The sequence below is a fragment of the Hyperoodon ampullatus genome, assembly GCF_949752795.1.
Source record: "Hyperoodon ampullatus genome assembly, chromosome: 2".
In the NCBI taxonomy this organism is placed as follows: Eukaryota; Metazoa; Chordata; class Mammalia; order Artiodactyla; family Ziphiidae; genus Hyperoodon; species Hyperoodon ampullatus.
In genome coordinates this window covers 31,361,406-31,388,896 of record NC_136915.1, presented here as the reverse complement: position 1 = coordinate 31,388,896, position 27,491 = coordinate 31,361,406, and the positions used below count along the sequence as shown (strand labels likewise).

Genomic DNA, 27,491 nt, shown 5'->3' with positions numbered 1-27,491 from the left:
CGGAGATGTTAGTGCCCCCTTAGTCATGCTAGTCGTGAAGTTTGACTGAATGGTGGCACTTGTTGAGCTGCTGGTGTGCCCTGAATCAAGGATTTATGTCACTCATTTAGTCTTCTGGGTCTGTGAAATCAGAAGACTCCTGAACCTCCAAACTGAGTTTAGCTTATGAGGAATAGTAAAATGCACTTGTCTACAGGCCATGGCCCAGTCATGAATAATTAGAACTGAGAGTGAGGTTTGGGCTAGTCAGGCTGTAGGGTTGGGGTTTGATTGTCTGCAGAGCAAAGTGAACAAATCAGTGCTGGGGGAGGAGCCGAGGTCCAGGCAGCTCACAGTGGACACCGTGACCTGTATTTCTTTCCAGCACATGTTTACTTTCTTGAAACCCATGGGTTTGACCCTGCCATTGCCTCCTACCCAGGCAGTCCAAAACTAAGGAGGATGGGGTCCAGTGACTTGGCAAGCGGGGATAAGATGATACGGTATAAACCGAAAACTCCAAAATGAGGTACTAGAACTGCACTGGAGTAGGGATGATGAAAAGACATCAAATAAGGGCAAGACTGAGGCCACAGGAGCCCGGGTTAAGGGACAAGATGAATTGCGGGGCAGAGAAGCAGCTTTGTGTGGCTGGAAGTAAGTAATAGTATGGAGTGACAGTGAGAAAGGAGCTGCTCCACCTGAGAGGGATACAGCCAAAAGGGGTGAACTCTGAGTCTCGCTGTTGGAGTTGGCAAATCCCAAGGTTGGCCACGTACAGAGACTTCCTGGGCCACGCCGCCTTCTGCTGTCCAGCCCGGGGCCTGGCTGCCAGACTGTAGGTGTTGCACCACGCTGGGGTGGTGGTGTGGCTTCTGACAAATACATAGGTGGGACCAGGGGAGGGGTATGGCTTCACTCAGGAAGCTTTTTATTACAAAGGGCTTAGGATGGGGTAGTAGTGCTTGCTGAGACTCATATGGAAATTATCACTTCTTTGGTGCAATAATGCCTTCCAGTTGGGCCTGAAAAACAAAAGCAAACTCCGTTAATATTTGAAACTTGCAGCCTGACACAAATAGCTGAGAGGTGATAAAAGTCTCCGGGAAGAATAATTCAAATGCTGCCACTCCAAGTGTCTTTCCCTTCATTCCCAACTCCATATTTTCTAGATTAGCTGGTCTCTGGCTTGGCATTCAGTCTTGCTGCATTAGGAGAAGTCAGAGCTGTCCTGGTTTCCATACAATAGCTGCTCAGTGTGTAATATAAGGCATTGAAAAGGAAATTGAATAAAAGTTGTTGAAATAGTGGTTTTTCAAGGCTCAGATTTCAAGCCTGAGTATGTCTGCTAAGTTAAACATTTGGCTCTCTGGTTTGGGAGCCTGGGAGCTCTGTGCTGGGACAAGAGGTTTTGGAAGCAGCAGATTTTCAGCCACTGAGACAACCTGATACCCAATTAGAGAAAATTGCCACCATTGAGTAGGGAGCTGTCCATCTTGTATGTAAAGCTTCAGGCACTTGGGAGTTATTTACTCTGCTCCTCTGGCAGCCAGTAAAATAATTCACTCTCAGGGTGTGTGAACAGATCTCTAAGTAGGTCTGTTCTGCGGACTGCAAACACTGCTTTATTTGCAGTGCAGCTTTGAGCCAATAAAAATAACTCACTTCTAAAGAGTCCTTCACCCTGGGGATTCCAAGATTGCTTGTAAATGTTAGAAAGATGCCAAGGTATTCTGCTTTGCTCTTGCCGCCAATACCATAGGAGGAACTGAGGAACTTGAGCTTATGATAAAAGAATATGGCAGATAAGGGAGGCAGCTTCAGAGACTGCTAAGTAAACAGATTCACATCTGGCTGTGAAAGTTTCTTTGTTTTGTTAAACTCAGCAACAAGAAAATCTATGTCATCCTCCACTAGCAATTAACACAAGCCCTTCTTTATCTCAAATGCCTGGCCTTGGCTTGTAGTACCAACAAGCCTGCCAGTCGCAAGAATGTAAGCTTCTATGAAATGAGGGAGGAAAAGGAGATACATCTAGGGGCCCCTCCTGGCCAGGGCCATGGGAGACTGCCACTGAACGTCAATAGGCCATATATCTAGAGCAGTGGTTCTCAAACTTTGGCAAACATCAGAATGGAGAATGTTGCAGCATGCAGTGATTCTGCCCACCTTCACCATTTGTTGGTAAAAAAAAAGTATATTTTACTCTTTTCCATGAAGTTTGAATCCTGTTTTATCTCATAATTAACACTTGTTTCTGCAAGATTAGCAAAATGATGACAATTGATGAAGTTCTGTAATGGGCACATGGATGTGTATTGCATTATTCTACTTTGTGTTTCAAAATTCTCATAATAAAGAGTTAAAAAAAAAATCACCTGGAGACCTTGTTAGAATGGCTTGCTGGACCCCAACCCCAAAGTTTCTGATTTAGTAGCTCTGGGCTGGGCCCAATGATTTGTATTTCTGAAAGTTGCGGTGATGAGGATGATGCTGGTTTGGGGCCCAACCCTCTGAGCACCTTTGGACCAGACAGAGAGCCTGGAGCTTCAAAAGCCTGGCCCCCTGCCCAGCCCTTTTCACTAGTCCCCCTCCCTCCCTTCAGCTCAGTTGGATAAAAGGATACCATCAGCAAAAGGGCTTTGATGAAAAGTGCCTGCAGCTGAGTTCCTCTGACCACACACCTCGGGAAGGTTCCTGATTTGAAATGGTTCTTCCGTCTCGAAGGGCCTTCCCTGCCCGCCCCGAATGCAGGGCCTCAGAGGGAACTGCAGGTAGGAAAGCACTCCCATGAGAGCCGGCTGGAGAGACTCAGCCCACTCTAAGAAGTCTCCAAAGCGCCAGCTGCCATGGGACAGACGTCCCGCTTCTTGACATAGCCACCTCTCCCAGACGATAGGCAACTTTTATCCAAGGGGAAAAAAATCCTCCACCGGAGAGCCAGCTGAGGTGTCATGGGGGTTCAGAGCTGAGTATACAGCCTCTCTTCAGAGCCAGATGGAGATGGACAGAGAATCTGGGTAATGATCCCTCACCTCTCCCCAAAAGTCAGCGTCCTTTACTCCTTGGCAGTATTGAAAGTGTAGGACAAGGAACCAAATGCTTGGCCTGCTCAGCTGGCAGGGCCAGGGGCGGGGGCGGGGACAGGGGTGGCAGGAGCTCCACCTGGGCCTGGGCATCGATTACCTTCAGCTGCTGGTTAGTCCGCTTCAGGAACTGAATCTCTTCGTTGTGCTTTGTCACCTCCACCTGTCTCTTCTCACTCTCCCGCTTCTCGATGGCCTCACATTTTGCCTTCTGCTCGTTCACTTGCCTCTCCAAATCTCGCTTTTCCGTTTCTAATTCTGCAATCTGAGGACAGAATCCCCAGTCATGCTGGGACGTCGCCAAGTGGACGGGGCAGTGTGAGTGCCTGGGTGAAGGGGACCTGGGACACAGCTGTCCAACCCAAGGCATTGCCAGGGTCTGTACTGCCACCCAGTGGGAGGTCAGTGACTGGCAGGGCATGTCCAAGGGGAGACAACTCTGCCATGACTGGACTGGCCATGACACTGAACCAAAGGGTCCTCACTAAGGTGATGGGAGAGCACCTAGGAGGCCGGAATTTGGTGCTGGAATGACGAGCTGTGGCCCTGAGATGGACAGAAGAGTCGAAGAGGGCCAAAGTCTCCTGGTGGAACCACTCACTTTCCTCTCCATGTCTGACTTCCCCTGCTCGGCCTGCAGCGCCTTCCTCATGCCAAATGCCACGCTGCTCTCATACAGGGTCTGGTAGGCAGCGATGGTCATGCGGATCTCGTCCCGGACTCGCAGCAGCAGCAGCCCTCGCTCCGCACAGCTGATGGTAACCTCGCGGATCAGCTCATCTGCCGAGGCACGCATGGCGAGGTCGGAGAAGGCAGGCAGGAGGGGAAATGCACCGCACCTACTGCGAACCACCTTCCTACTGGGAAGTCGGAAGGGCACTAGGGTATGTCCTCCTCACTTGGAGAAGGGCCTCAGGGAGGCGCCTTGCCATGCAGCCACTGCTCTGAACTTGGCACTTGGGAGTACAGGCCATCAGCAAGCCTGGTCTGGCCAGTGCAGAGGCAGACAAGAGCCCAAGTTTGTCTGCGGCCGTGGGGGCCCTCTCTTCCACCGTTAGGCAGAAACTGGGTGCTATTCAAAGAATTCTGACTTTTTCAATATAAACATGGTGGCTGTTTTAAAGCAGCTGGAAACTCCTATATGCCCCCTTGGCTGGACTGGTTTGGGGCCAGAAACAGCAGGGTCTAGAGCTTGTCCACCCGTCTCCTCCATAAATGCTGACTGGGAGGGCAAACCAGAATCACACTCACACTGAAGGGAGCCTGCTAGCCCCGTGCAGCTGCCTCAGGGTTTGGATGCGGTTTGCATGTCTGAGTCCACACGAGCTGGTGAGACTAGACTGAGGGCTAGTCATCTGACACCAGCACCCAAGGAGGGAGATCTCAAATCCCTGCGTCTGTCGGGTCACAACAAATCACCCTGAAATATTTTTCTGGACCAAGGCCTAATGTTGATGGATGGATATAAATATAGAACATTAAATTTTTCTGATTAAAAAAGTAACACATTGGGACTTCCCTGGTGGTCCCACGCTTCCACTCCAGAGGGTGCGGGTTCAATCCCTGGTCGGGGAACTAAGATCCAGCAGGTGGTCAGGAACACGGTGACTGACAAGGTGGGGTGGGGAACTGGTAAGAGAGGTGGGCTGGGAGGGGGAAGAGGTCACGACTGGCAGTTCCTGGGTGGGGCAGGTGGGGGGAGACAGACATTCCAGGATGGGGCAGGCTTCAGCTGCGGGGGACTCAGGGCCTGGATCTGTGCGAAGGGAAGGGAAGGAGGAAGTAGAGGGTGGTGTAGCTTCCCTCGAGTACCGCTCACCGAAACACTGCGAGTACAGCTCCCGGCGCACCGGGCAGATGCCGGTCTCCCGGGCCTGCCGCTGCTGCAGCTTCAGATCCAGCTGCTCCTGGAGGTGGACCACATCCATCCTGGTGCTGGGGGTGCTGGACACCTGCTGGATCCAGAGCTGCGTGTCCTCCACCCACTCCCTGCGGGACAGACACAGCCAGGCTGAGCGAACCCCATCCACCAGACAGGGTCCTCAGGATGTGAGCAGAGATGGCCCTTTGTGCTCTCTGCCTGGGAGGAGTGAGGGGCGGCTCTGTCCCCGACCCACCAGAATCCTCCATCGCTTCCTCCCTTGATGAGTGTGTGGCTCCAAAGCCACACCCACTGTGCCACCTCCACGAGGTCCCTATCTTGGGGCTAGGCTATCTTCATTCTCCCACGACCCTCTGTGAGGTCATCATCCACGGTCCAGATCTTACACTCCTAACATGTTGAGGGCAGATTGATGGTGGTTGTTGCTTGATCTGAACGGAAGGCCCAGCGGAAATTCCCACCAACTTGTGGGTAGGAGACACAGGGGACTATAAACCTTGTGCCAGCCAGAAAGAGGTGAATGGTGCTCGCTTCAGCAGCACATATACTAAAATCAGAAAGAGGTGAATGTATGTATTGGGGGTGTGTACCTATATGGGCCCCCCGTAGCGAACCTTGTGTCAGAGACACAGCCAGGTTCTGGAATCACAAGGGGGGCCCTGAGGGCAGAACCACCATGAGGGAGAGGATTCCATGCACTGTTGAAAGGGAAGCAAATGAAAAACACCCTCCCCTCCTTTGACCTCCATTTCAGAGGAGATTGCAGTCTGGCTTTTACTGTTTCCCCTTTCCATCATAACTTTAAAAACTGCTGTCAACTTATTACCTAAAAACAGTTGAAAGGCACTGTGATCACAATGATCATAGTGGCTGCAGAAGAAAGAAGAAGGGTAAGGGGATGGTGAAGAAGGGAGCTCTCCTTTTAGAAAGGAGTCTGAAGGAAGGCCTCCTAGAGGAGGACTCAGGACTCCTCACTCCCAATGCAGGGGGCCCGGGTGCAATCCCTGGGAGCTGGATCCCACATGCATGCCGCAACTGGGAGTTCTCATGCCACAACTGAGGAGCCTGCCTGCCGCAACTAAGACCCAGCGCAACCAAATAAATAAATTAAAAAAAAAATAGATGGTGGAAGCAGAGTAAAAAGCAGTCAGATTTGGAAAATAATTTGAAGGGAAAGCCAAAAGAATGTGATGAAGGACAGGACATGTGATGTGAGAGATCAAAGGGAATGAAAGGTGGCCTGCGCCCCTAGTGGAAAGGAGAAGACTGAGAATGAGCTGGGTGGGGGAAGGAAGACATTGTGATTTAGTTTGGACATGTTGAGTTTGAGATGTCTATTAGACATCTTCATGAAGGTAATGAGGAAGTAGTAGAATATATAGGCCTGGAGTTTAGGGGAGAGGACAGGGCTGCAGAAAGACCTGTGGGAGCAATCAGCATATAAGTGATGTTTAAAGCCATAAACCTGGGTGAGAGCACTCAGGAAATGATGGCAGATAGAGAAGAGGTCTCCCCACTACCCACATTCCCAGGATCTACCCATGTGCAAGCTCTAGAAACTCTAGGATGCTGGGAGGAAATCTCAGTCAGAAACAGAGACAAGGTGCCTCCTCTCCTCTCACATCCCCAAGTTCAGGGATGCAAAAGCCTGGGCCTCCTCCCAGCCACTGCTTTTTTACCTCGGGGGCAGGATGGCATTCAAGATTTCTTCTGCCTGCTTTGTAGGATCTGGGACACAGGAAGTTGAGGGGAGCTTGGTCCTTGGTGGCTGTGGGACGGGACCTGAGGGTCCGGGCTGCTGAGGGCTGACTTTCAGTGGCCGAACCTGAGAGGAAGGGACAAGTTGGGGCAGGAGGTGATTCAGACACTCAGCTCCACACACCCTGGCCCCCTGGGTTGCTCCAGCTCTCCTGCACATCTCTCCCCTCTTCCCAGCTCACTTTCCCCCGTCTTCTCAGCCGAAGTTATGTTTCAGAGCTGAAGGAGGTCACGAAGAATCTCTGGTTCCACCCCAACCTAATGCTTGTATCTTCTTGAAGAAATGTTTCTGGCACAGCTGCTCAGGCCTCTGGTCTAGTGATGGGGCAATCACTCCCAGATCTATTCTTGGGGCTACCGTGAAAAAGGGTGAGCCCCATCCATCTCCCTGTGACTTTCTTCCCCATCCTAAATCTGCCCTTTGGGGTCACCCAACATCTGGGCTTCTTGTACCGCTCTCCTACCCTCCTTCTCCGGTCCCAATTCCCTTTACTCCCAGTCACTGCAGCCTCTGTCCCTCGGGACTCCCGATCCTCAAGGCAGGGATCGGTCTTTCCCCATCGGAGCTTCGTGCTCCACCACCTTCTGAGACCCGTCCTTACTTTGGGGCTCCGTTTCTCTCTGTTCCGGCTCACCAACACCGGGGTGTCATACTTGAGCAGAGAGTCCGCGGGGGGAATCATGGCGGCGGCGGGAGTAGTAGCCCAGCTGCGGCCCTCCAGTCAGGCCTTGTTTGCCGTCGCCATGGAAACCTCCCCTCCGCCCTCATGGCCTGGGCGGGGCTTCGGGGCGGGGCGGGGCGGGGCGGGGCCATCAGCGCGAGAGTTTCTGCTCAGCCTTCGCGGAAAGATCTCTTAGCTTAGTTTAGCAGGCCACGTACTCACCGGGTCGCCTTGGTACTCTTGGAAGCAGGGCAAACATCAGTTCCGAATCCCTGTGCTGCGTCTAGCTCGTGATTTGAATTAGGTGCAGATCACCTTCGTTGACCCTCAATTTTGTCATCTGCAAAATGGGAATCATCTGACTCCTCAGCGAAGGGTTGGGGAAGATTCCCAGAGGAAGGCATCTGAAGTTGCCGGGTTTTAAAAAGTATTGGCTTTTAAGTAAATGGAGAAATGACAACATAACAGAAAGCGCAAGAAGAGAGGGTAAATACTAATGATTTGCCCACGGGCTACCATCTGTGATTGCATTTCCTTCTCTTCCTCTTTCCTTGGTATTCCCAAACGTAAATGTAATCACACACTGCGCACAATTTTGTATCTTGATTCTTTCGTTTAACGCGTCAGGGTTTTTTCCATTGTCATATAGTTTGTAAATAGCATTGCGAATGGCGAAATAACATCTTTCCTATCGCTGGGCATGTAGGTTGTCTCTGTGCTCCGTAATTACTATAACAGGGCAACAAACATCCTTGAGAGTAGCTTTTTCCCAAAAGTTTGCTTTTGAAACTTAAATCTCCCGCCTCTCGAGTCGGGTCACTAAGGCCCCGCCCACTCCGGAATCGTATCGCGTTATCTCCGTCACAAGGGTTTCTGGGAGAGCGTGCACTCGGAAGCGGAAGTCCTAGAGTCAGGTCCGTCATTTCCTTCGGGGACAGGAGTGCTTCGGACATCTTTTTCCTGGGCTCCGCAGGTTTCTTAGTATGAAGGAGGTGAAGAGCGAGCGGGATCGGGGGAGCCGACGAAGGCACCGGGACGGGGACATGGTGGCGGCGGCGGCGGCGGTGGTGGTGAAGCAGGAGCGCCTCAGCCCGGAATCCGCGCCTCCCGTGCACCGCCGCCCGGACTCCTCCGGCGGTAGCCCGTCCCCACCGGCCGGCGAGTCGGGCCGCCCGAGTCACCGCGGGAACCGAGCCCGAGGAGGTAGCCGGTAAGTGAGAAGCAGCCCGGGGTGGACCTTAGGTCGGTTTCATTGAGAAGGGAGAACAGGGCTAGAGCCAGAAACACACCTTGAACGCTGAGCGCTGCAGCTTGGACTTAATCCTAAGGCGATAGAAGTGACCGGTTGTGCTTGTGTTAAGGAACGTTTACTCTGTTACCTGTCACTTGCGTCATAGCTGGGCGTTAAGCGCCTAATGCCTGCTGGACAGGATCTCGTTCCTCCATTTCTGGGTACCCAGCATTTCATCGGGTATGGTCCAGTTTAAGTTGTTCGTTAAGCAATGATCGTTTAAGTTGAAATGAAAGATTTTCCCCATTTGCCTGCAAACGGAGTGCGGAAGTTATCTTTTCAGTTATCTGCCCCAAGAAGTTTACATATCGAGGGCCTAGGCGATCTGTCTAATATTCTGTGGAAAAATATTGTCTCTTGTTAGACTCGTTCATTTATTAATTCATTCGACGTAGCTTTACTGAGTACCTGTTATATGCTAAAGACCATCGTAGGTTATAAAATAATGTGGAAAAATATTTATGTAACACTTTAAAAAATATACGTATGTATATGTAGAAAAAAGAAGACCGTCCTAGGTTCTGGGGCGGCAAGGATGAATATAGATGATCTCTACCCTGGTGAAACTGACCGTGCTGTATGTAGCCCTAAGACAAAATAACAAGCAAATTAAAAAAAAATAATTTCAGTTAGTAACAAGTATTAGGGGTAGGTTAAAACAGTAATGTGATAGTGAGAGGGTAGAGGGAAATGGTTCTCACTGAACCACTCTCTGAAAAGTCCACCATTTGACCTGAGACCTGAATGGTAAGAATAATCCAGCCTTGTAAAGATCTAGGCAGAGGGAATAGCCTGTGCAAAGAACTTGAAGTGGAATCAATTGTGTTCCTTCTAGAAATGGGGGATGGGGGGGGTGGATCCAGTACAGGGATCAAGGAGAGTGGTTGGAATGAGGTGGGAGAGGGAGGAGATAGAGCCAGAGGACTTGCTGATTGATTGGTTGATTGAGTGTGATTGTGTGGGAGAGGAGCGTGGGGGGCTGCTGGTGGTGAGGAGAAAAAGAATCAAGGGTGACTTCTAGGTTTTTGGCCTGAGGAACAGGGTGGATGGCGGCGCCAGTTACCCAGATGGCAAAGACAGAGGAAAGTTTCTTGAGGGGATGGGAATCTAGAGTTACGTCATCTACATGAGAAGTTCCAGTAGGCAGTTATGTATGTGGAAGACATTAGGGCTAGAAAAGTGAAGCTCCTTACTTCTTTAGTGTGATCAGCAGAGACCTGCACAAATGTGGTGTTTGTGTTAGTAGGTAAGCCTGATACTTGAAGCTAATTTGTATTAGGGAATGAAAATTGAGATAAAATCTACGTGTATCATTCTCTGAACAGGTCTCCAGCCAGAAAGAAAAACAAGTCCTCAGGGAGAAGAAGCAAGTCTCCCCGGAGTAAGAGAAGCCGAAGTCCTCACCACTCAACAGTCAAAGTAAAGCAGGTAGGTGGATTCAGATGTTTTCATACTGGCTCCAAACCTAGAGCCTGTCCCATCATAGCTAAAGAGTGTTGTGTATGTGTTCTCCTGTCCTTGCGATGGGCTTTTCTAAAAACTGGGTTTGTTTTTTTTTCCTGCTTGCTTTGTGAAGTTAAACCTTTTATTTTGAGGTAATTGTTGATTCACATGCAGTTGTAAGAAATAATACAGAAGTGGCTGTTTCTCCCAATGGTAACATCTTACAGAATTATAGAACAGTATCACAGTCAAAGCGTTGACATCAGTGCAGTCAAGGAACAAAACATTTCCATCACAATGATCCCTCATGTAGTCCTTTTATAGTCACACCCAGTTCCCTCCCACCCTTACCCCTCAACTCCTGGCAGCTTCTAATCTCTTCTCCATTTCTATAATTTTGTCACTTCAAGCATGCTGTGTAAATGGAATCTCACAGTACAAGCCTTTAGGGATTGGCTTTTTTCACTCAGCAAAATTCTTTAGAGATTCTTTCAGGTTGTTGCCTCTCTCCGTAGTTCATTCCTTTTTATTGCTGAGTCGTATTCAGTGGTATGGATTTAACCATTTGCCCATTAAAGAATATCTGGGTTGTTACCAGTTTTTTGACTATTAAACATAAGGCTGCTACGTGAACATTTGTGGGCAGGTGTTTGTGCGAACATAAGTTTTCTTTTCTCTGGGACAGATGCCCGGGAGTGCAACTGCTGGATGGTATGGTAGTTGTGTGTTTAATTTTTTTAAGAAATTGCCAAACTGTTTTCCAGAGTGCTGTGTTAGTTTGCCAGGTCTTCCATAACAAAATTCCACAGACTGGCTGCCTTAAACAACGGAACCTATAATTTTCACACAGTTCTAGAAGCTAGAAGTCCGAGATCAAAGTTGCAGCAGTTTGGTTTCCCCTGAGGCCTCTCTCCTTGGCTTGCCTTCTCCACTGTGCCCTCACATAGCCTTTCCCTCTGTGCTCCTCTCCCTGGCTCCTAGCTCTTCCTTTAACCACATCAGCCGTATTGGGTTAGGGTCTCACTCATTTTAACTCAATCAGTTCTTCAAAGAGCTTATCTACAAAAAATTTGGTTACATTCTAAGATGTGGAGGTTGGGACTTCAACATATCAATTTGGGGGCACGATTCAGTCCATAACAGTGGCTGTACCATTTTACATTTCCACCTGTCATGTGAGTGATCCAGCATTTGGTACTGGCACCATTTTTTTATTTTAGCCATTCTTACAGGTGGGATAGTGGTATTGTGATCTTAATTTGCATTTACCTAGTGGCTAATGGTATTGAACATCTTTTCATGCGCTTATTTGCCATCTGTATTTCCTCTCAGGTGACATGTGTCTTCAGATCTTTTGCCTATTTTCTAGATGGATTATTTGGTTTTTTTTACTATTGAGTTTTAAGAGTTCTTTTTTAATATTCTTAGATACTAGGCCTTTTAGGGTGAGTGGTTTGCCAGTATTTTCTTCCAGTCTGTATCTTTTCTGGTCATTCTCTTAACAGGATTTTTCTCAGAGCAAAAGTTTTAGTTTAGATGGAGTCCAGCTTATCTATTTTTCTTTTCGTAGATTATGCTTTTGGTGTCATGTCTAAGAACTTTTTCCCTGGCCCTAGATCCTGAAGATTTGTTTTTTCCTTAATGTTTTTCATTTAAGTCCCTGGTCTATTTTAAGTTTCTTTTACTATAAGGTGGGAACAATCTTGTTTATATCTATTAAAAAAAATCTTGTTAGGATTTTGATTGGAATAGTGTTAAACTTGCATTTTGGGGTGAGTCGGGTTTTTAAAATTATTATTATGTTGAGTTTTCTAGTCTATGAACATAGGTGTGTCTCCGTTTATTTAGCTCTTTGATTTCTTTCATCAGTGTTTGTAGTTTTCAGTGTACAAGTCCCATACGTGTTTTGTTAGATTTACACTTAAGTAATTTGTTTTAGTGACTGTAAGTGATATTTTAAATTTCATTGTTTACTTGTTCATTGCTAGTACATAGAAATAAAATTGATTTTTGTATGTTTGTCTTATATCCTGTGACCTTACCGAACTCATTCATTTACTTTAGGAGGTTTTTGGTAGATTACTTGGGATTTTCTACATAGATAATCATATCTGCAAATAGGCACAGTTTTATTTCTTCCTTTACAGTGTGTATGCATTTTATTTTCTCTTGCTGCACTGTCTGGGACTCCAGCACTATGTGGAATAAGAGTAGTGAGAGCAAACGCTCTCGCCTTGCCCTCAGTCCCGATGGACAAGCATTCAGTCTTCTTTTTAAAGAAGCTCTTTGTTACAAAGTGCAAATAGAGACACTGGCATTAAGAAAATGGATTTTCTTAGGAATTTGAGAGACTGTGGGCCAACTGTCTGCTACCTAAAAAGATACAAAGCCCGACAGTCTTGTTGGTCTGTTGTATGAGTTGGTCAGGCACCGCCTTGGCTATCTCAGAATTCAGCCACTGGCACCCCAGTACCCAGATAGAACCTCTCAAACCACTTGTAGTTTTGTGTGTGTGTGTGTGTGTGTTTATGTACAACTTGCTACTTTTTTGATTTAATAATTTTGGCATGTTACATTTTGTAGATTTAAGGTGCAAAGCTGTGTTACTTCGATACATTTATATAGTGTAATATGATTGCCATTGAAGCAGTATTTACCACATTACATCATTATAGTGAAGTATTATTGTAGAGAACTTGCAGTTCTTTACCTCTGGTTTCTAAATCAGCACTTTACAGTGAATCCTGGGGCTTATAGCATGGAACTGTTTTGTGATTATTGTTATTTTGAAGTGTCTTAGTTTGCTTTTCTATGCTAACTTCCCTCCTGACCTCAAATTATCTCTTAAAAAAGCTGATTTCATTGTATTAATCAGCTAGAAACTTGGAAATGGTTCTCGAGCAAAAGGGTTTGAGGGCTTGACAGGCAGCTGAAAGTCAGTGACTTTCACCTGGATTGTAAGAGTGCACACAGCCTCTGACTTAAGCATGACTTGTACTTACAGATATTCTCTTCTGCACCACTCAGCCACCATTAAAAAAATAAAGTTATCTCGGGCTTCCCTGGTGGCGCAGTGGTTGAGAGTCTGCCTGCCGATGCAGGGAACACGGGTTCGTGCCCCGGTCCGGGAAGATCCCACATGCCGCGGAGCGGCTGGGCCCGTGAGCCATGGCTGCTGAGCCTGCACGTCTGGAGCCTGTGCTCCGCAACAGGAGAGGCCACAACAGTGAGAGGCCCGCGTACCGCAAAAAAAAAAAAAAAAAGAAAACAAAAGACAACAAAAAGAATAAAGTTATCTAGTGCAGGGAATTATATTCAATATCTTGTAATAACCTATAATGGAAAAGAATCTGAAAAAGAATATATGTGTGTGTGGGTGTGTGTCTATGTATAACTGAATCACTGCTATACGCCTGAAACTAACACAACATTGTAAATCAATTATACTTCAATTAAAAAAAAAGGAGGAGGGGAACAGGATTGTGGAAACCTCAGAAAAAAAATAAATTTATCGTTTGCTTTTTCATCATAACACAGAATTCTGTAAAATAGAAAGTGAGAGTATGGTTTATGTAGTGTATGGTTACTTCTCTCATTAGCCTCAAAATCACACCCCTTCCCACAAACAAAAAAATCACCTCACTCCCCAGAAGTAGCCATTTTAATCGTTTCATATTTATACTTCAAGGCTCTGTTATACTTCACGTTATCTTCTTTTCCTTTATGTTTTGGTGTGTGTGTGTGTATTCTATGCAAAGATGTTCATTAAAAAATATATATTATCCTACTTGACTTATCAATAATTGAGAGTATATGTTGAAATCTTAGTTATTTTGTGTTATCTGGTTTTGTAATTTGTCCTATTCTCTCCATAGTGTCTACTAATTTTGCCTGGTATATACTTTTTGGAAACGAAGACAGAATTGCCCATTGGATTTAGCAACATGGAGGTCATTGGTGACCTTGACCAGCCATTTTAGTGGAGTAGTAAGGGTGAAGCCTACTTGGAGGGTTCAGAAGAAGACGGGAGAAGAACTGGAGACTGAGTAAAACCAAACTGTTTGAGGAGGTTTACTCAAAGAGGAGTGAAGAAATAAGGTGGAAGCTGACATGGGAAATGAGTTCTAGAGAAGAGCAGGTGCCTGTGCTGATGGGAATGATGCACTGCAGGACGGGGAAGTAGATTACGCACAAGAGAGATGAGTGATATTCTGGATGAGAGGGAAGCTCCCAGATGTAGGAATTGGCTTTAGGTAGAAGCACAGATAGTTTCCTTATGGTAACAGGAAGGGAAGACAGAGTATATGGGTACAGATACTGATGGGTGGGTAGATGTAGAAAATCCCTTCTGAGTAAATAAGGGATGGGGAAGACCATGTAGGAGATCTGAGGACAGAGAAGTGGTAAAACAGTCATCTGGGAGAATGAATAGATCAAGAAAATGTAGGATGTTTGCTGGGCGTCATTAAGGAGGCTTGGGGTCATGCTTCTAAGGTAGGACCATTCAGAATGGTTTGTGTTTTTTCTCTAGCCACTTTGCTGTGCTTAATGCTGATTGTGGTTTTGCCAGGACAGCGCAACAGAATGGCATAGGGGCAAAGGATTTGAATATCTCCGCATGGGAGTGATCATACTGCTTGACCATGGAAATTTTTTTTTTTTCGGTACGCGGGCTTCTCACTGTTGTGGCCTCTCCCGTCGCGGAGCACAGGCTCCAGACGCGCAGGCTCAGTGGCCATGGCTCACGGGCCCAGCCGCTCCGCGGCATGTGGGATCTTCCCGGACCGGGGCACGAACCCGTGTCCCCTGCTTCGGCAGGCGGACTCTCAACCACTGCGCCGCCGGGGAAGCCCTTGACCATGGAATTTAAGTTAGGAAGGGAAGAGAGCGAGGGACTCTGCAAAGGTAAGAGGATCAAAGGCTTGGATGAGTCTTATTGGGATAAGGATTGTTAGAGTTGGGTAAAGTGTGAGCTGGAAAGATGGGCAGGAGGAGGACTGCTTAAAATTGAAATTGTAGAGGGGTTGCAGTTACTGGAAATGAAAAGGTCCATGTATAACCTTGGGGGTGAGTGGCTGAAGAGAAGGGAGGAGACAAATAAGATGATGGGAGGAGAGAAATGCAAAGAACAGAGATGCCAGCACGTTATCGAAATGACCAAGAGTAATGCTGGAGAGAATGACTTGAGCTGGAAGTAAAACTGGCACAAAGTGAGGGGAAGTGACTCAGGATTAGTAAATGACAGCAGCACTGAGAGTAATGGGTGACAGTGGTCTCACGTGAGATTCACAGCTGGGTTTTTTAGGGAGAAAGAAAAGGGTGGGGCGTGTTCTGGAATTGGCAGTGAGAAGCAAGGAAGACACCTGCCATATGTCCAGACCCAGAGATGGTGGGAGTTAGGGGAGGTCAGCCACCATTTGAGGAGCTGCGGGGGAGCAGTGTGCTCAGGGCAGAGCCAGGGTTCTGTTAGAGCGAAAGGAGCTGGGAACGATCTGAGAAAACGTGGAGGATGTAGATCAGTTTTGCTGAGCTTTCCATTCCAGGGGGCGTAGTGCAACAACAGCTTTAGGAGTTGAAGAAGGGGACAGATTGGGCGACAGAATCCTTGATGTACAGAGCCTTATGGGGATTAGAGTACAAGGAAGGTAGAGGTGATGACCTGGACTCTGTGACTTCTTACAGTGACTCATTTAATCAGGGATAAAGGGCATAAGGAGATGAGTTCTGGGGAACTCAAGGCAGATGGTGGTGGTGAACTTGTGAATGTCTTGGGGTAGGAGGGTTGGGTGTCTGAGGCTCCCTGCCTCTTGATACTTGTCTCTGGAGGCTTGGAAGTCTAGGAAAACTGGGTCCTGCTCTGAGCAAGAAGACCCCTACTTGACCCCTGTGTATAGTAGGGAGAAGGCCTTGAGGCCGGGGGTGGGGTTGGTGGGGGAGTGGAGGCAAGGTCTCAGTCCTGGTGCTCAGGATTTCCTCTCTACCCCTTTCCAGGAGGGGCAGCCTTGCTCATAGTGTGCGGGGGCCCCCCTCTTGAACTCTAATGCTTTAGTTATTAGATTAATCAGGGTAAGCCTATCTTCGTGTGTTCATTAAATATTTATTTGTTCTGATAATTCCTTGTTAATATCCTTTGTCCATTATCTCCTGTGCTGATTTTCAATGCTGAGTCTTTTTTAAGAAACCATCGTGTGTTTCTTCATTTTTTTCAGATCTTTAAAAAATATATCTGTTACAGTTGACCCTTGAACAACATGGGTTTGAATTGCACTGGTCCACTTATATGCAGATTTTTTTTTTTTTTTTTTTCAATAGTAGATACTGCAGTACTCCATGGCCCCTGTTGGTTGAATCTGTGGATTCGGACCCTTGAATACAGAGGAACCAGGTATACAGAGGGCCGACTACAACTAGTTGGAGTGTTGGTGCCCCTGTGCCCCTAACCCCCCCATTATTCAAGGGTTAACTGTAGTAAATTTTTATAGGTTTCTTTTTTTTTTTTAATGTTTAAAAATTAACTGCTTGTTTATTTTTGTCAGGATAAATCTGTCATGGTACTGTTGCTATCCCTCTTGAGTTCTTATGGCTACACTAATAATAAAATTTGACACAAGGCATGGGGCTTCCCTGGTGGCGCAGTGGATGAGAGTCCGCCTGCCGATGCAGGGGACACGGGTTCGTGCCCCGGTCCGGGAGGATCCCACGTGCTGCGGAGCAGCTAGCCCCGTGAGCCATGGCCGCTGAGCCTGCGCATCCGGAGCCTGTGCCCCGCAACGGGAGAGGCCACAACAGTGAGAGACCCGCGTACCGCAAAAAAAAAAAAAAAAAAGAAAAATTGACACAAGGCAGAAAAACAGGAGAAGAAAACCCACAAATTTAAAAATATGGAACGATTCACGAATTTGCATGTCATCCTTGCGCAGGGGCCATGCTAATCTTCTCTGTATCGTTCCAATTTTAGTATATGTGCTGCTGAAGCGAGCACTATATGTTTCTTATATGTCTTGCATATTTCTTAATTTTATTCTAGGTATAGAAATCAGATCTTTTAAAATTACTATTACATTTTCCTTATGGGCATAAGAGAAAGCTTTTTTTTTAACGTAATTATCTTGTATGTGACTACTTAACTCTCTCTGTTAGTTCTGATTCTGTATGCATGTCCCTCTAAGTTTGCCTATAGGTGTTCTTGTTTCTTGGGCTCTGAACGTGGGTGTGCACTGTTAGCGCTATAGCTGGGCAGCAGCCTAGGGCACCTGTTCTGTGTGGTGGCCTTGCAAGGGGACATGACTACCACTGGTAACCTTATTTCTGTGGGACATTTTGCTCTGAATGCCAAAGTCCAAAGCACAAATGACTTTTTGACTGCAGCTCTATTCATAGACTGTGGACCGCCTTTACTTTCCTGAATCTGTTTGAATTTCAGGAACGTGAGGATCATCCCCGGAGAGGCCGGGAGGATCGGCCGCACCGAGAACCCTCAGGACAGGAACACAGGCGAGCTAGGAACAGTGACCGAGACAGACACCGCGGCCACTTCCACCAGAGGAGAAGCTCGGACGAGAGGCCTGGCAGCGGGCAGCCTCAGGGACGGGATCGAGATGCCCAGAACTTACAGGCGCAGGAAGGTGAGCGGGAGTTTCACAACGCCCGGCGCCGGGAGCACCGGCAGAAGAACGAAGCCGGCGGTAACGCATCTCAGGACTCACTTCCTCAGCCTGGCCCTGGCAGCAACAACAAAGACAAAGAAGTGCCTGTTAAAGAAAAGCCAAGCTTTGAACTTTCTGGGGCACTTCTTGAGGACACCAACACCTTTCGGGGTGTAGTCATTAAATACAGCGAGCCCCCGGAAGCACGTATCCCCAAAAAACGGTGGCGTCTCTACCCCTTTAAAAATGATGAGGTGCTTCCAGTGATGTACATCCACCGACAGAGCGCTTACCTCCTGGGCCGACACCGCCGCATCGCAGACATTCCCATCGATCACCCCTCCTGTTCAAAGCAGCACGCCGTCTTTCAGTACCGGTAAGTGTACATCTGCAGAGGGGAACTGAAGTGCCAGCAGAAGCCCAGCGTCTCGGTTAGTTAGCATTACTGAGGTCTGTGTGCCTGTGTGTGCACAAGAAGCCCATACCCCTCGTATCTAGTATTAGTCTCAAGTAGTATTATTCATCTAACGAATAATCACTTTATACAAATAATCACCTACGTTTGTATAATAGGCTGGAACTTGGTATCAGAAATCCAGATTTTGAATCCTGCCACTGCCACCTACCAGGTGTCTGTCCTTGGGCGAGCCATTCTTCTGGGCCTCAGTTTCTACCTACCTCGCAGGGCTGTTATGAGGGTTAAATGGAAATAAAGCTGAGAGTGCCTGGCATATGTTAGCTGAATCTGTATCTTGACAGTTTCCGTAGTACATCTGTTATTGTTGGATGTTCACAGCAGTCCAGTGGGGAGGCGAGGACAGGTGTTAATACCCCATTTGACAGATGAGAATATGAAGCTCAGCAAAGCCAAGTGGCTTGCCTAATAAATGATCACTGTAGTAGAACTCTGGCTCAAATCAATTTTGATTTGAACAATTCTGATCATCTCATCTGTTCCCTTGATTCTGAAGTCCAAATCCACTGGTTTATTCCCATTGGGACAGAAGCTAAAATATGTTGAAATATAGGTAAAAGAAGCATTATATGGATTATAAACAATGCAAAAAGTGTCAAAAATGCAAAAAATTTATTTCTTAACCATGACAAGAGGCCTTGGATTCTGCATTTTAAGCTTTGATCTACCATGAATCCTCCCCGCCCAGTGACCAGTTCTCACCATTTCTACTTGCTCCCAATTTCTGAATCCATGGCCATGCCTTTCCCTTGATTTCCTAGAGTTTGAACTTGAACTTGTCTAAGCCAGGTTATTTACATCATCTAGACTGTGTCAGCAAAGAGCTGGATGATCTGAGGCAGGATTTCACTCACAGGTTTCTCTCCTTTATCTCTGCCAGGCTTGTGGAATATACCCGCGCTGATGGGACAGTTGGCCGCAGGGTGAAGCCCTACATCATTGACCTTGGCTCAGGCAATGGAACGTTCCTGAACAACAAGCGAATTGAGCCACAGAGATACTACGAACTGAAGGAAAAGGATGTCCTTAAATTTGGGTTCAGCAGCAGAGAGTACGTTCTGCTCCACGAGTCCTCGGACACCTCTGAAGTAGACAGGAAAGAAGACGAGGATGACGAGGAGGAGGAGGAAGTATCTGACAGCTAGCAAACTGAAACACAAGCCAGACTCTCGAGAGACCATTTCTTTCTGCGAAAGCTTTGGGACTGACTCAGAGGGCGCCCCCGTGCTCTCTGTGACGCCTCTTATTGCCTTAAGTCTTTCTTCTGTTGCTGACCAGCTTATGTTTCAGTGTAAGAAAACTGACTTATGTTTGGTTGAACTTTTTTCTGTGGCACATCAGCCACGTGCACATGCTGTGGGCATTTGTTTTCTGAACAGTCTCACCAACACATTGTGTTTTAGTAGAAGCATCGTGGCTTGAGTTGGTGCTTTCAGAACTACTGTGCAGGAAACTATAAAGCCCTGGTTGAAGGGGAATTATGGCTTGCTTTCTTTGTACAGTTACTTTATTTATATTGTTGTTAAGCTTTGGGGACCGGGTTTGTTTTTGTCTTGGGGGCAAACCCCTAAACAGAGAATCTTACTAAGCTTTGGTTATCACCAAAACAGCCTCCAGAGTATATACCAAAGCTTTGACCTGGTTGAGCTCTTGAGTCATAGAAATTGATTTTGCACTTCGTTGTTTGGGGGTGGGCAGGGGGGTGGGGGAGATTTACCACATGACCTCATTATTGACTGTTGGACTTAAACGGATGCTTTGTGGAGCCTGCTTAAGCTTATGACTGTACAGGAAGGTCATGGCCACTGCCAGTGGGTGCTGATTACATGTCACGAGAGGCTGAAATGGGTCGTGGATCTGTTTCCTGTGAGAGAACTCTGATTTCTCCATGGAGCATGTACAGAACAATTTTGATCTTCAACTGTGCATTTTTATTTAGAGGTTATCTCCATTCTTCCTTCTTTGAGAAACACACTGTCATTTATGTGGCAGGGTCCTTGCTTTATTCTAACAACGTGTATGTGTTGTGCGGTTTACATGTTTCCATCTTTTTAAAAAAATGTTCGGAGAGGTTGTATTTACCTGGGCAATTGGGAATTGCCCAGTTTCCTAATTTTCCACCAGAGGAATATGTGTAAGTAGGAAAGTCATAACTGCTTACATCTATTGTGTGTGTGTGTGTGTGTGTGTGTGTGTGTGTGTGTGTGTATGTATATATTTAAAAAATTGTGTGTGAAAGAGCTGCATATTGATTTTCCTATGAGAATGTTTTGTGATGTAAATGTAATACTGCATTACAGGCAAAGGCCTCCCTGCATTTGAAGAGCAGGTTTTCATTTATATGTATTTTTGGAATAAAAAATAATAAAACTTGTAAATATAGCCCCTTTTCAAAGAGTACTTCTTTCCTAGCACAGAGGACCTTGTGTTCATAGGTATATTTGCTGCTAAAGAAATCTTTGTATCAATATTTTGGAGGTAAAAGTAGACAATTGTGGAGGGTGCCCTGGGGGTGATAGGACTCACCCTGCACTGGAATCCAGATCGTCACATTTCAGCGAGTGAGCGGTGGTCCTGTTGAAGCAGCAGTGCTTTCTGAGTTGGCAGTGAAGGGGTTTTCCTTCCCAGAATAGTCAAGAGTTGGGGCAGGTTATACATAGTGGACCTCATACCAGTTGACCCCTGTCCCTGCTCTTTCACCCTCAGGTGGTGATGGCGGGTGGAATGGGAGGAAGGAGAGATGATGCAAGTCAGTGCTCCTGCTAACTGTTCTCTTGGGTGGAAACTAATGACATTATTAGATGGTCTTCCTTACCATTGTTTTTCCACTGAGGTCTCACATACTTAGATGTACTCAGGGTTCAATGTTGACTATTGCGGGGAAGGGCTGCTGACTAATGTTTATTCAAAAGAAATGAAAAGATTCCCCTTTGGGGAATTCCCTGGCGGTCCAGTGGTTAAGACTCACACTTCCACTGCACAGGGCACGGGTTTGATCCCTTCCCAGGGAACTGAGATCCCACAACCTGTGTGTCATGACAAGAAAAAGAAAAAAGATCCCCTTTGAAGAGTGAACACTTAGGTTAATTAGGTGAAAGGTTACATGAGGGAAGAAACAATGTAAGAGCAATTAGCATCCTCACCCAATGTGCCCTGGCCCCTGGAAGCACTATTACATACGTGCATGTCTAAAATGTGTTTTGATGAGTTTTTCTCTTGATCCAGGCTGATGATTTTCTCTTCCTGGGATGAGGCGCTAATCTGGCATCTCCAGGGCCTCCGTGTTCAATTTGTGTAACTACTGCTTCCTGGCAGCCTTAGGCTTGGCTTCAAGCACCATCCTGGTGAACATTGTGATAGATGACCACTTTGCCTACATTTTTTTTTTTTTTTTTTTTTGTGGTACGCAGGCCTCTCACTGCCGTGGCCTCTCCCGTTGCGGAGCACAGGCTCCGGACGCGCAGGCTCAGCAGCCATGGCTCACGGGCCCAGCCGCTCCGCGGCATATGGGATCCTCCCAGACCGGGGCATGAACCCGCATCCCCTGCATCAGCAGGCGGACTCTCAACCACTGCGCCACCAGGGAGGCCCTGCCTACATTTTTTTAAAAAATAAATTTATTTATTCGTTTTTGGCCACGTTGGGTCTTTGTTGCTGCACGCGGGCTTTCTCTAGTTGAGGCGAGTGGGAGTCTACTCTCTTCATTGCGGTGTGCGGGCTTCGCATACCGGTGGCTTCTCTTGTTGCGGAGCACGGGGTCCAGGCGCGTGGGCTTCAGTAGTTGTGGCACAAGGGCTCAATAGTTGTGGCTCGAGGGCTCTAGAGCTCGGGCTCAGTCGTTGTGGCACACGGGCTTAGCTGCTCCACAGCATATGGAATCTTCCCAGACCAGAGCTTGAACCTGTGTCCCCTGAATTGGCAGGCAGATTCTTAACCACTGCGCCACCAGGCAAGTCCTTGCCTACATTTTCAATAAAAGGTCCCAGTTGTGTAGTAGACTTTTGCTTCCTGGATTAAGAGATTCTTCATGGGCTTCCCTGGTGGTGCAGTGGTTGAGAGATTCTTCATGCCAAACATTGATATATGGGATGGTGTTCCTCGCCCACACACACTTTTTTTTTTTTTAAGAGAAAGGGAAAGAAAAGATACTACTCATCTCCAAAGCCAAATATCACCAGCAGACTTCTCATTTGAAGTTGACAAAATCCTAAAACTTTCTTCTTGAATTAATTCATTGCTTAGAAACTGATGTTCATTTTAGCTATTTGCCATTGCTTTATCACCCACCCTTTCTCCACCCTGGCTATCTTGTCTGCAAGTCATAGCTGTTAAAATCAAGCGATCTGCAAAACAGCCCTTTGCTTCTGAGCCCCTCCCCCAAATCCTCTGTGGTGGCCCACAGTTCTGCTGAGGTATGGGACAGAATCTTCAGATTTTCCCCAGGAGCCTCTTCCCAGTCATTTTCTCATTCCCTCTTTCTGACATTGACAAAGGATAGCTCATTAAGAGCAACTGGTGATCTAACTTTTAAATACTTTTATTATATCCTGATGATAAGGGAAAGCAGAGTAATCAATTCAGATAACTGAAAAAAATTTTTTGTGTTATTGTATTGAAATGCCAATATACAATACAGCTTGGTTTTTAAAGGCTTAGAACATATATAAATATAAATATATTTATTTATGATTTGATATGGTGCACAGATGGTTATATTTTTTAACATCCTTCCCTTTTTTTTCCCCAGGAACTTTATTTATTTATTTCTTAAACATATTTATTGGAGTATAATAGCTTTACAATGGTGTGTTAGTTTCTGCTGTATAACAAAGTGAATCAGCTATATATATACATATACATATATCCCCATATCCCCTCCCTCTTGTGTCTCCCTCCCACCCTCCCTATCCCACCCCTCTAGGTGGTCACAAAGCACTGAGCTGATCTCTCTGTGCTATGTGGCTGCTTCCCACTAGCTATCTATTTTACATTTGGTAGTGTACATACGTCCATGCCACTCTCTCACTTTGTCCCAGCTTACCCTTCCCCCTCCCCGTGTCCTCAAGTCCATTCTCTATGTCTGCGTCTTTATTCATGTCCTGCCCCTAGTTTCCACAGAACTTTTTTTTTTTTTAGATTCCATATACATAACATCCTTCCCTTTGTGGAAATTAGTAGTGGATGTGAGGAAAGGAATGATGCCACGTTCATCAGAGCCTAAGTGTGACATGCACATAACATGCCAGTAATGCCTGCTTGTGAAAGAATGTTCTGATCCCACAGTGTTCCTGGGTGTGTGAGTTTATATCAAGTGAAAGGGCTACTTGATTTTTTATTTATTTCAAATTTATTTATTTATTTTTGGCTGCACTTGGTCTCTGTTGCTGCATGTGGACTTTCTCTAGTTGCGGCGAGCGGGGGCTACTCTTCGTTGCAGTGCACAGGCTTCTCACTGCAGTGGTTTCTCTTGTTGCGGACCACAGGCTCTAGGTGTGTGGGCTTCAGCAGTTGTGGCTCATGGGCTCTAGAGCACAGGCTCAGCAGTTGTGGCACACAGGCTTAGTTGCTCCACGGCATGTGGGATCTTCCCAGACCAGGGCTCGAACCTGTGTCCCCTGCATTGGTAGGCGGATTCTTAACCACTGTGCCACCAGGGAAGTCCCGGGCTATTTGACTTAAATTAAAGCTGTGGGATTTAAAGCTTCATTCAGTCTCTTGGGTCAACTTTCCAGTATATTTATCGAGTGAGAAACTATTTTATTTATTTTTTTAATTTATTTTTTAAAAATTTATTTTGGCTGTGTTGGGTCTTTGTTGCTGCACGTGGGTTTTCTCTAGTTGTGGCGAGCGGGAGCTACTCTTCCTTGCGGTGCGTGGGCTTCTCACTGTGGTGGCTTCTCGTTGCAGAGCATGGGCTCTAGGCTCACGGGTTTCAGTAGTTGTGGCACACGGGCTTCAGTAGTTGTGGCTCGTGGGCTCTAAAGTGCAGGCTCAGTATTTGTGGCACACAGGCTTAGTTGCTCCGCGGCATGTGGGGTCTTCCAGGGCCAGGGATGGAACCTGTGTGGCCTGTGTTGGCAGGCAGACTCTTAACCACTGTGCCACCAGGGACGTCCCGGAAACAGTTTCAAAAGACAGTTGATTTGTTCATATTTACTCTAAAGTTAAAGTGAATTAATCCAATCAGTCAATGGTTACATAAACTTACTGTGCTAGCAATTGGTTTACAGCTGTGAGTTAGAAACAGAGCAGTAATTTGGAGGTGCGCTGCACCTTTTGCAAGAGATGGTATTTGTGTTGTTTTTATTTGTATCTTATTGAAGTAGAGTTGATTTATAGTATGTTAGTTTCAGGTGTACAGCACAGTAATTCAGTTATATACACACACACACACATATATATATATGTTTTTTTTTCAGATTCTGTTCCCTTATAGGTTGTTACAAAATATTGAGTATAGTTCCCTGTGCTATACAGTAGGTCCTTGTTGGTTATCTATTTTATATATAGTAGTGTGTATATGTTAATCCCAACCTCTTAACTTATCCCTCCCCCTACCCTTTCCCCTTTAGTAACCATAAGTTTGTTTTGTATGTCTGTGGGTCTCTTTCTGTTTTGTAAAATAAGTTTATTTGCATTTTTTTTTAGATTCCACATATAAGCAATATTACATGATATTTGTTTTTCTCTGTCTGGCTTACTTCACTTAGTATGATAATCTCTAGGTCCACCCATGTTGCTGCAAATGGCATTATTTCATTCTTTTGTATGGCTGAGAAGAGGTGGTATTTGAAGTATGCCTTAGAGAATAGGTAGATTTTTGAGCCAGTAGTAGAGGAGGACATTGTTTCAGACTGAGCAGGCCAGGGGACCACAGGACTGCAGTGGAATATGTGGAAAGGATCCTATAAAATTGTTTACCGGAGGTTCCCTCAGCAAGGCAGTGGTAGAGCTAGGATGGAAATGGCCTCAGTCCTGGTTCAATGGTCTTTCATCTGAATTGTTCCCTCTCATCTCCCCAGTGGAGCTTCGTGGAGAGTTTTGAGGAGGGAAGAGACAGCTGGTTCATGAGACTTCCTGATTGACAGGATGTTCAAGGAAATCCTAGTGAGTGGGACTTTCACGGGTAGGGTGTGGCTTAGGTAAATCCTCACCTCACCTAGTCATAGTCAGAATTAGTTGGAAATCATCATGTTGATTCAGAAAAATCGACAAATATTTAATCATTGGGAGCCTAAGAATGCATGTCCTGAGACCTCTAATAAAACTGGCCAATGTCTAGGAACACTTTCTATGTACAAGGCACAGTTCTGAGCATTTTACATGTTGCAGAAATGCATACATTAACTCATTTCCTCCTCATAACCTTATGAGGTAGGCTTCTGTTATCATTACATTTTGCAGATGCCAAAACAGGCAGATATTTCTAGACAGAGACTAGCACTCAGAAATGCCTAAGGTGATAAATGAGGCTTTGGAAGCACTTGAAGTTCAATGGGGGAAAGAGGGTGATTGAGACCTCTGGTTTCTATTAATGACTGACTAAGTTATTTTTATGAATCCTCCTGCTGAAAACAGCTAAAATTTCTGGATAAAATATAAATTAAAAAAATTTCTGAAGGCATCCAAGAACTGACAAGTAAGTAGAGAGTTATCAGGCCAAAAGTGAAGATAACAATAATCCAGAGAGAAATGGAGCGTAGATGCCTGGAAACCACATTTCATATAAAGACAAACCATACTTGATTCTAGCAAATCAGACCTTACCCTGAATTGAATGGGACAAAAATCAAAACCCACATACAATGAGTCTAATAGAACATGTTTCCCACAAAAAGCTGGCATGCCAGAGAGCTATACCTTTCAGAATAAGAGTGGAACAGAAATTGAATCCTCCCAGGGATTTGCAGGCTGGAGCTCAGAAAACATCAAGCCTTGAACTTGGCTTAAGATGACCCTATACTAAATACAAAGAAAAAAAGAAAAAAGAAGAAAAAAAGAAAAGAAAAGAAAACGACCCTGTACTATTAGTGCCTCCAGGTGTCTGATATAAATAAATGAAATTACTTTTTGGAGGAAGGGACGTTTTATCTCCCCTCCAGTTATTTCCACATATTTTTCTGCAAAGATACAATTATTTTTTTTAAAAGCATACAAGAAAAGGTTCTCACCAACAGAAATAACGGGTAACAGAAATTGATTGGCAAAGACTTCAGATACTTGAATTACAAGGTACTATAAAACGTTCATGGTTGGGCTTCCCTGGTGGTGCAGTGGTTGGGAGTCCGCCTGCCGATGCAGGGGACACGGGTTCGTGCCCCGGTCCGCGAGGATCCCACATGCCGCGGAGCGTCTGGGCCTGCGCGTTCAGAGCCTGTGCTCTGCAATGGGAGAGGCTGCAACAGTGACGGGGCCGTGTAGTGCAAAAAACAAACAAACAAAAAAAACGTTCATGGTTGCTATTTTCAAAGAAATAAATGACAAACTTAAAAATACCTACAGAGAACAAGAAATGGCAACAAGTGAAATGGGAGTTATTTAAAAGATCAACTAGAACCTTTTTAGAAATGAAAAATACAATAACTAAATCCATCAATAAATCCCTTTAACAGAAGCTTCAGGGAGAATTAGTGAACTGGAAGATAGGTCAAAAGAAATTATTCATGCACATAAATTTAACAACTTAGAGGAAATGGATCAATTCCCCCAAAACCATAAGCTACAAAACTTCACCTAATATGAAATAGATCATCTGAATAATCTTATAACTATTTTAAAAAATTGAATTTGTAATTAAAAGACTTCCCCCCAAATAATATCCAGGCCCATATAGTGATGGTTTCATTGAAGAATGCTACCAATCATTACAAGAAGAATTAGCACCATTCTGTACCATCTCCAGAAATTAGAAAAGCAGGGAACACCTCTCAACTCATTTTATAAGGCCATTATTATTTTGATACCAAAACCAGACCGAACAGTACAAAACAAAACAAAACAAAAACAATAAAACTACAGACCAATATCCCATGAACATAGCTACTAAAATCTTCAACAAAATATTAGCAAATTGAATCTAGCAATATGTAAAAAGAATTATACAACATGGTCAAGGGATTTATTCCAGATATGCAAAGCTGTTTCAACGTTTGAAAATGAATCAATGTAATCTATATCAAGAAGCTAAGAGGGCTTCCCTGGTGGCGCAGTGGTTAAGAATCCACCTGCCAATGCAGGGGACTCGGGTTCGAGCCCTGGTCTGGGAAGAT

At 45.8% G+C, this 27,491-nt stretch overlaps 2 protein-coding genes across 3 annotated transcripts; one reads left to right on the top strand and one right to left on the bottom strand.

Moving 5' to 3' along the window:
- Positions 1-884: 884 nt before the first annotated feature.
- Positions 885-7,391, bottom strand: DNALI1 (dynein axonemal light intermediate chain 1). The gene is made up of 6 exons (XM_079724169.1): positions 7,308-7,391; positions 6,627-6,772; positions 4,885-5,054; positions 3,667-3,845; positions 3,166-3,330; positions 885-1,004 (listed from the first exon to the last, which is right to left on the bottom strand). The coding sequence occupies exons 1-6, from the start codon at positions 7,386-7,388 to the stop codon at positions 969-971; spliced, it is 777 nt and encodes a 258-aa protein (XP_079580295.1). The 5' UTR covers positions 7,389-7,391; the 3' UTR covers positions 885-968.
- A 921-nt stretch (positions 7,392-8,312) lies between these two features.
- SNIP1 (Smad nuclear interacting protein 1) lies at positions 8,313-19,367 on the top strand (the record flags this gene model as incomplete). 2 transcript variants are annotated; one of them, XM_079724128.1, is made up of 4 exons in its annotated part: positions 8,313-8,577; positions 9,996-10,086; positions 17,525-18,123; positions 19,103-19,367. In XM_079724128.1, exons 1-4 carry the CDS (start codon positions 8,351-8,353, stop codon positions 19,365-19,367), a joined length of 1,182 nt encoding a protein of 393 aa, XP_079580254.1. In that variant the 5' UTR covers positions 8,313-8,350. The 2 variants fall into 2 exon arrangements, with proteins under 2 accessions (XP_079580254.1, XP_079580253.1); XM_079724127.1 differs by having other exon boundaries at positions 9,984-10,086.
- Between the last annotated feature and the right edge of the window lie 8,124 nt (positions 19,368-27,491).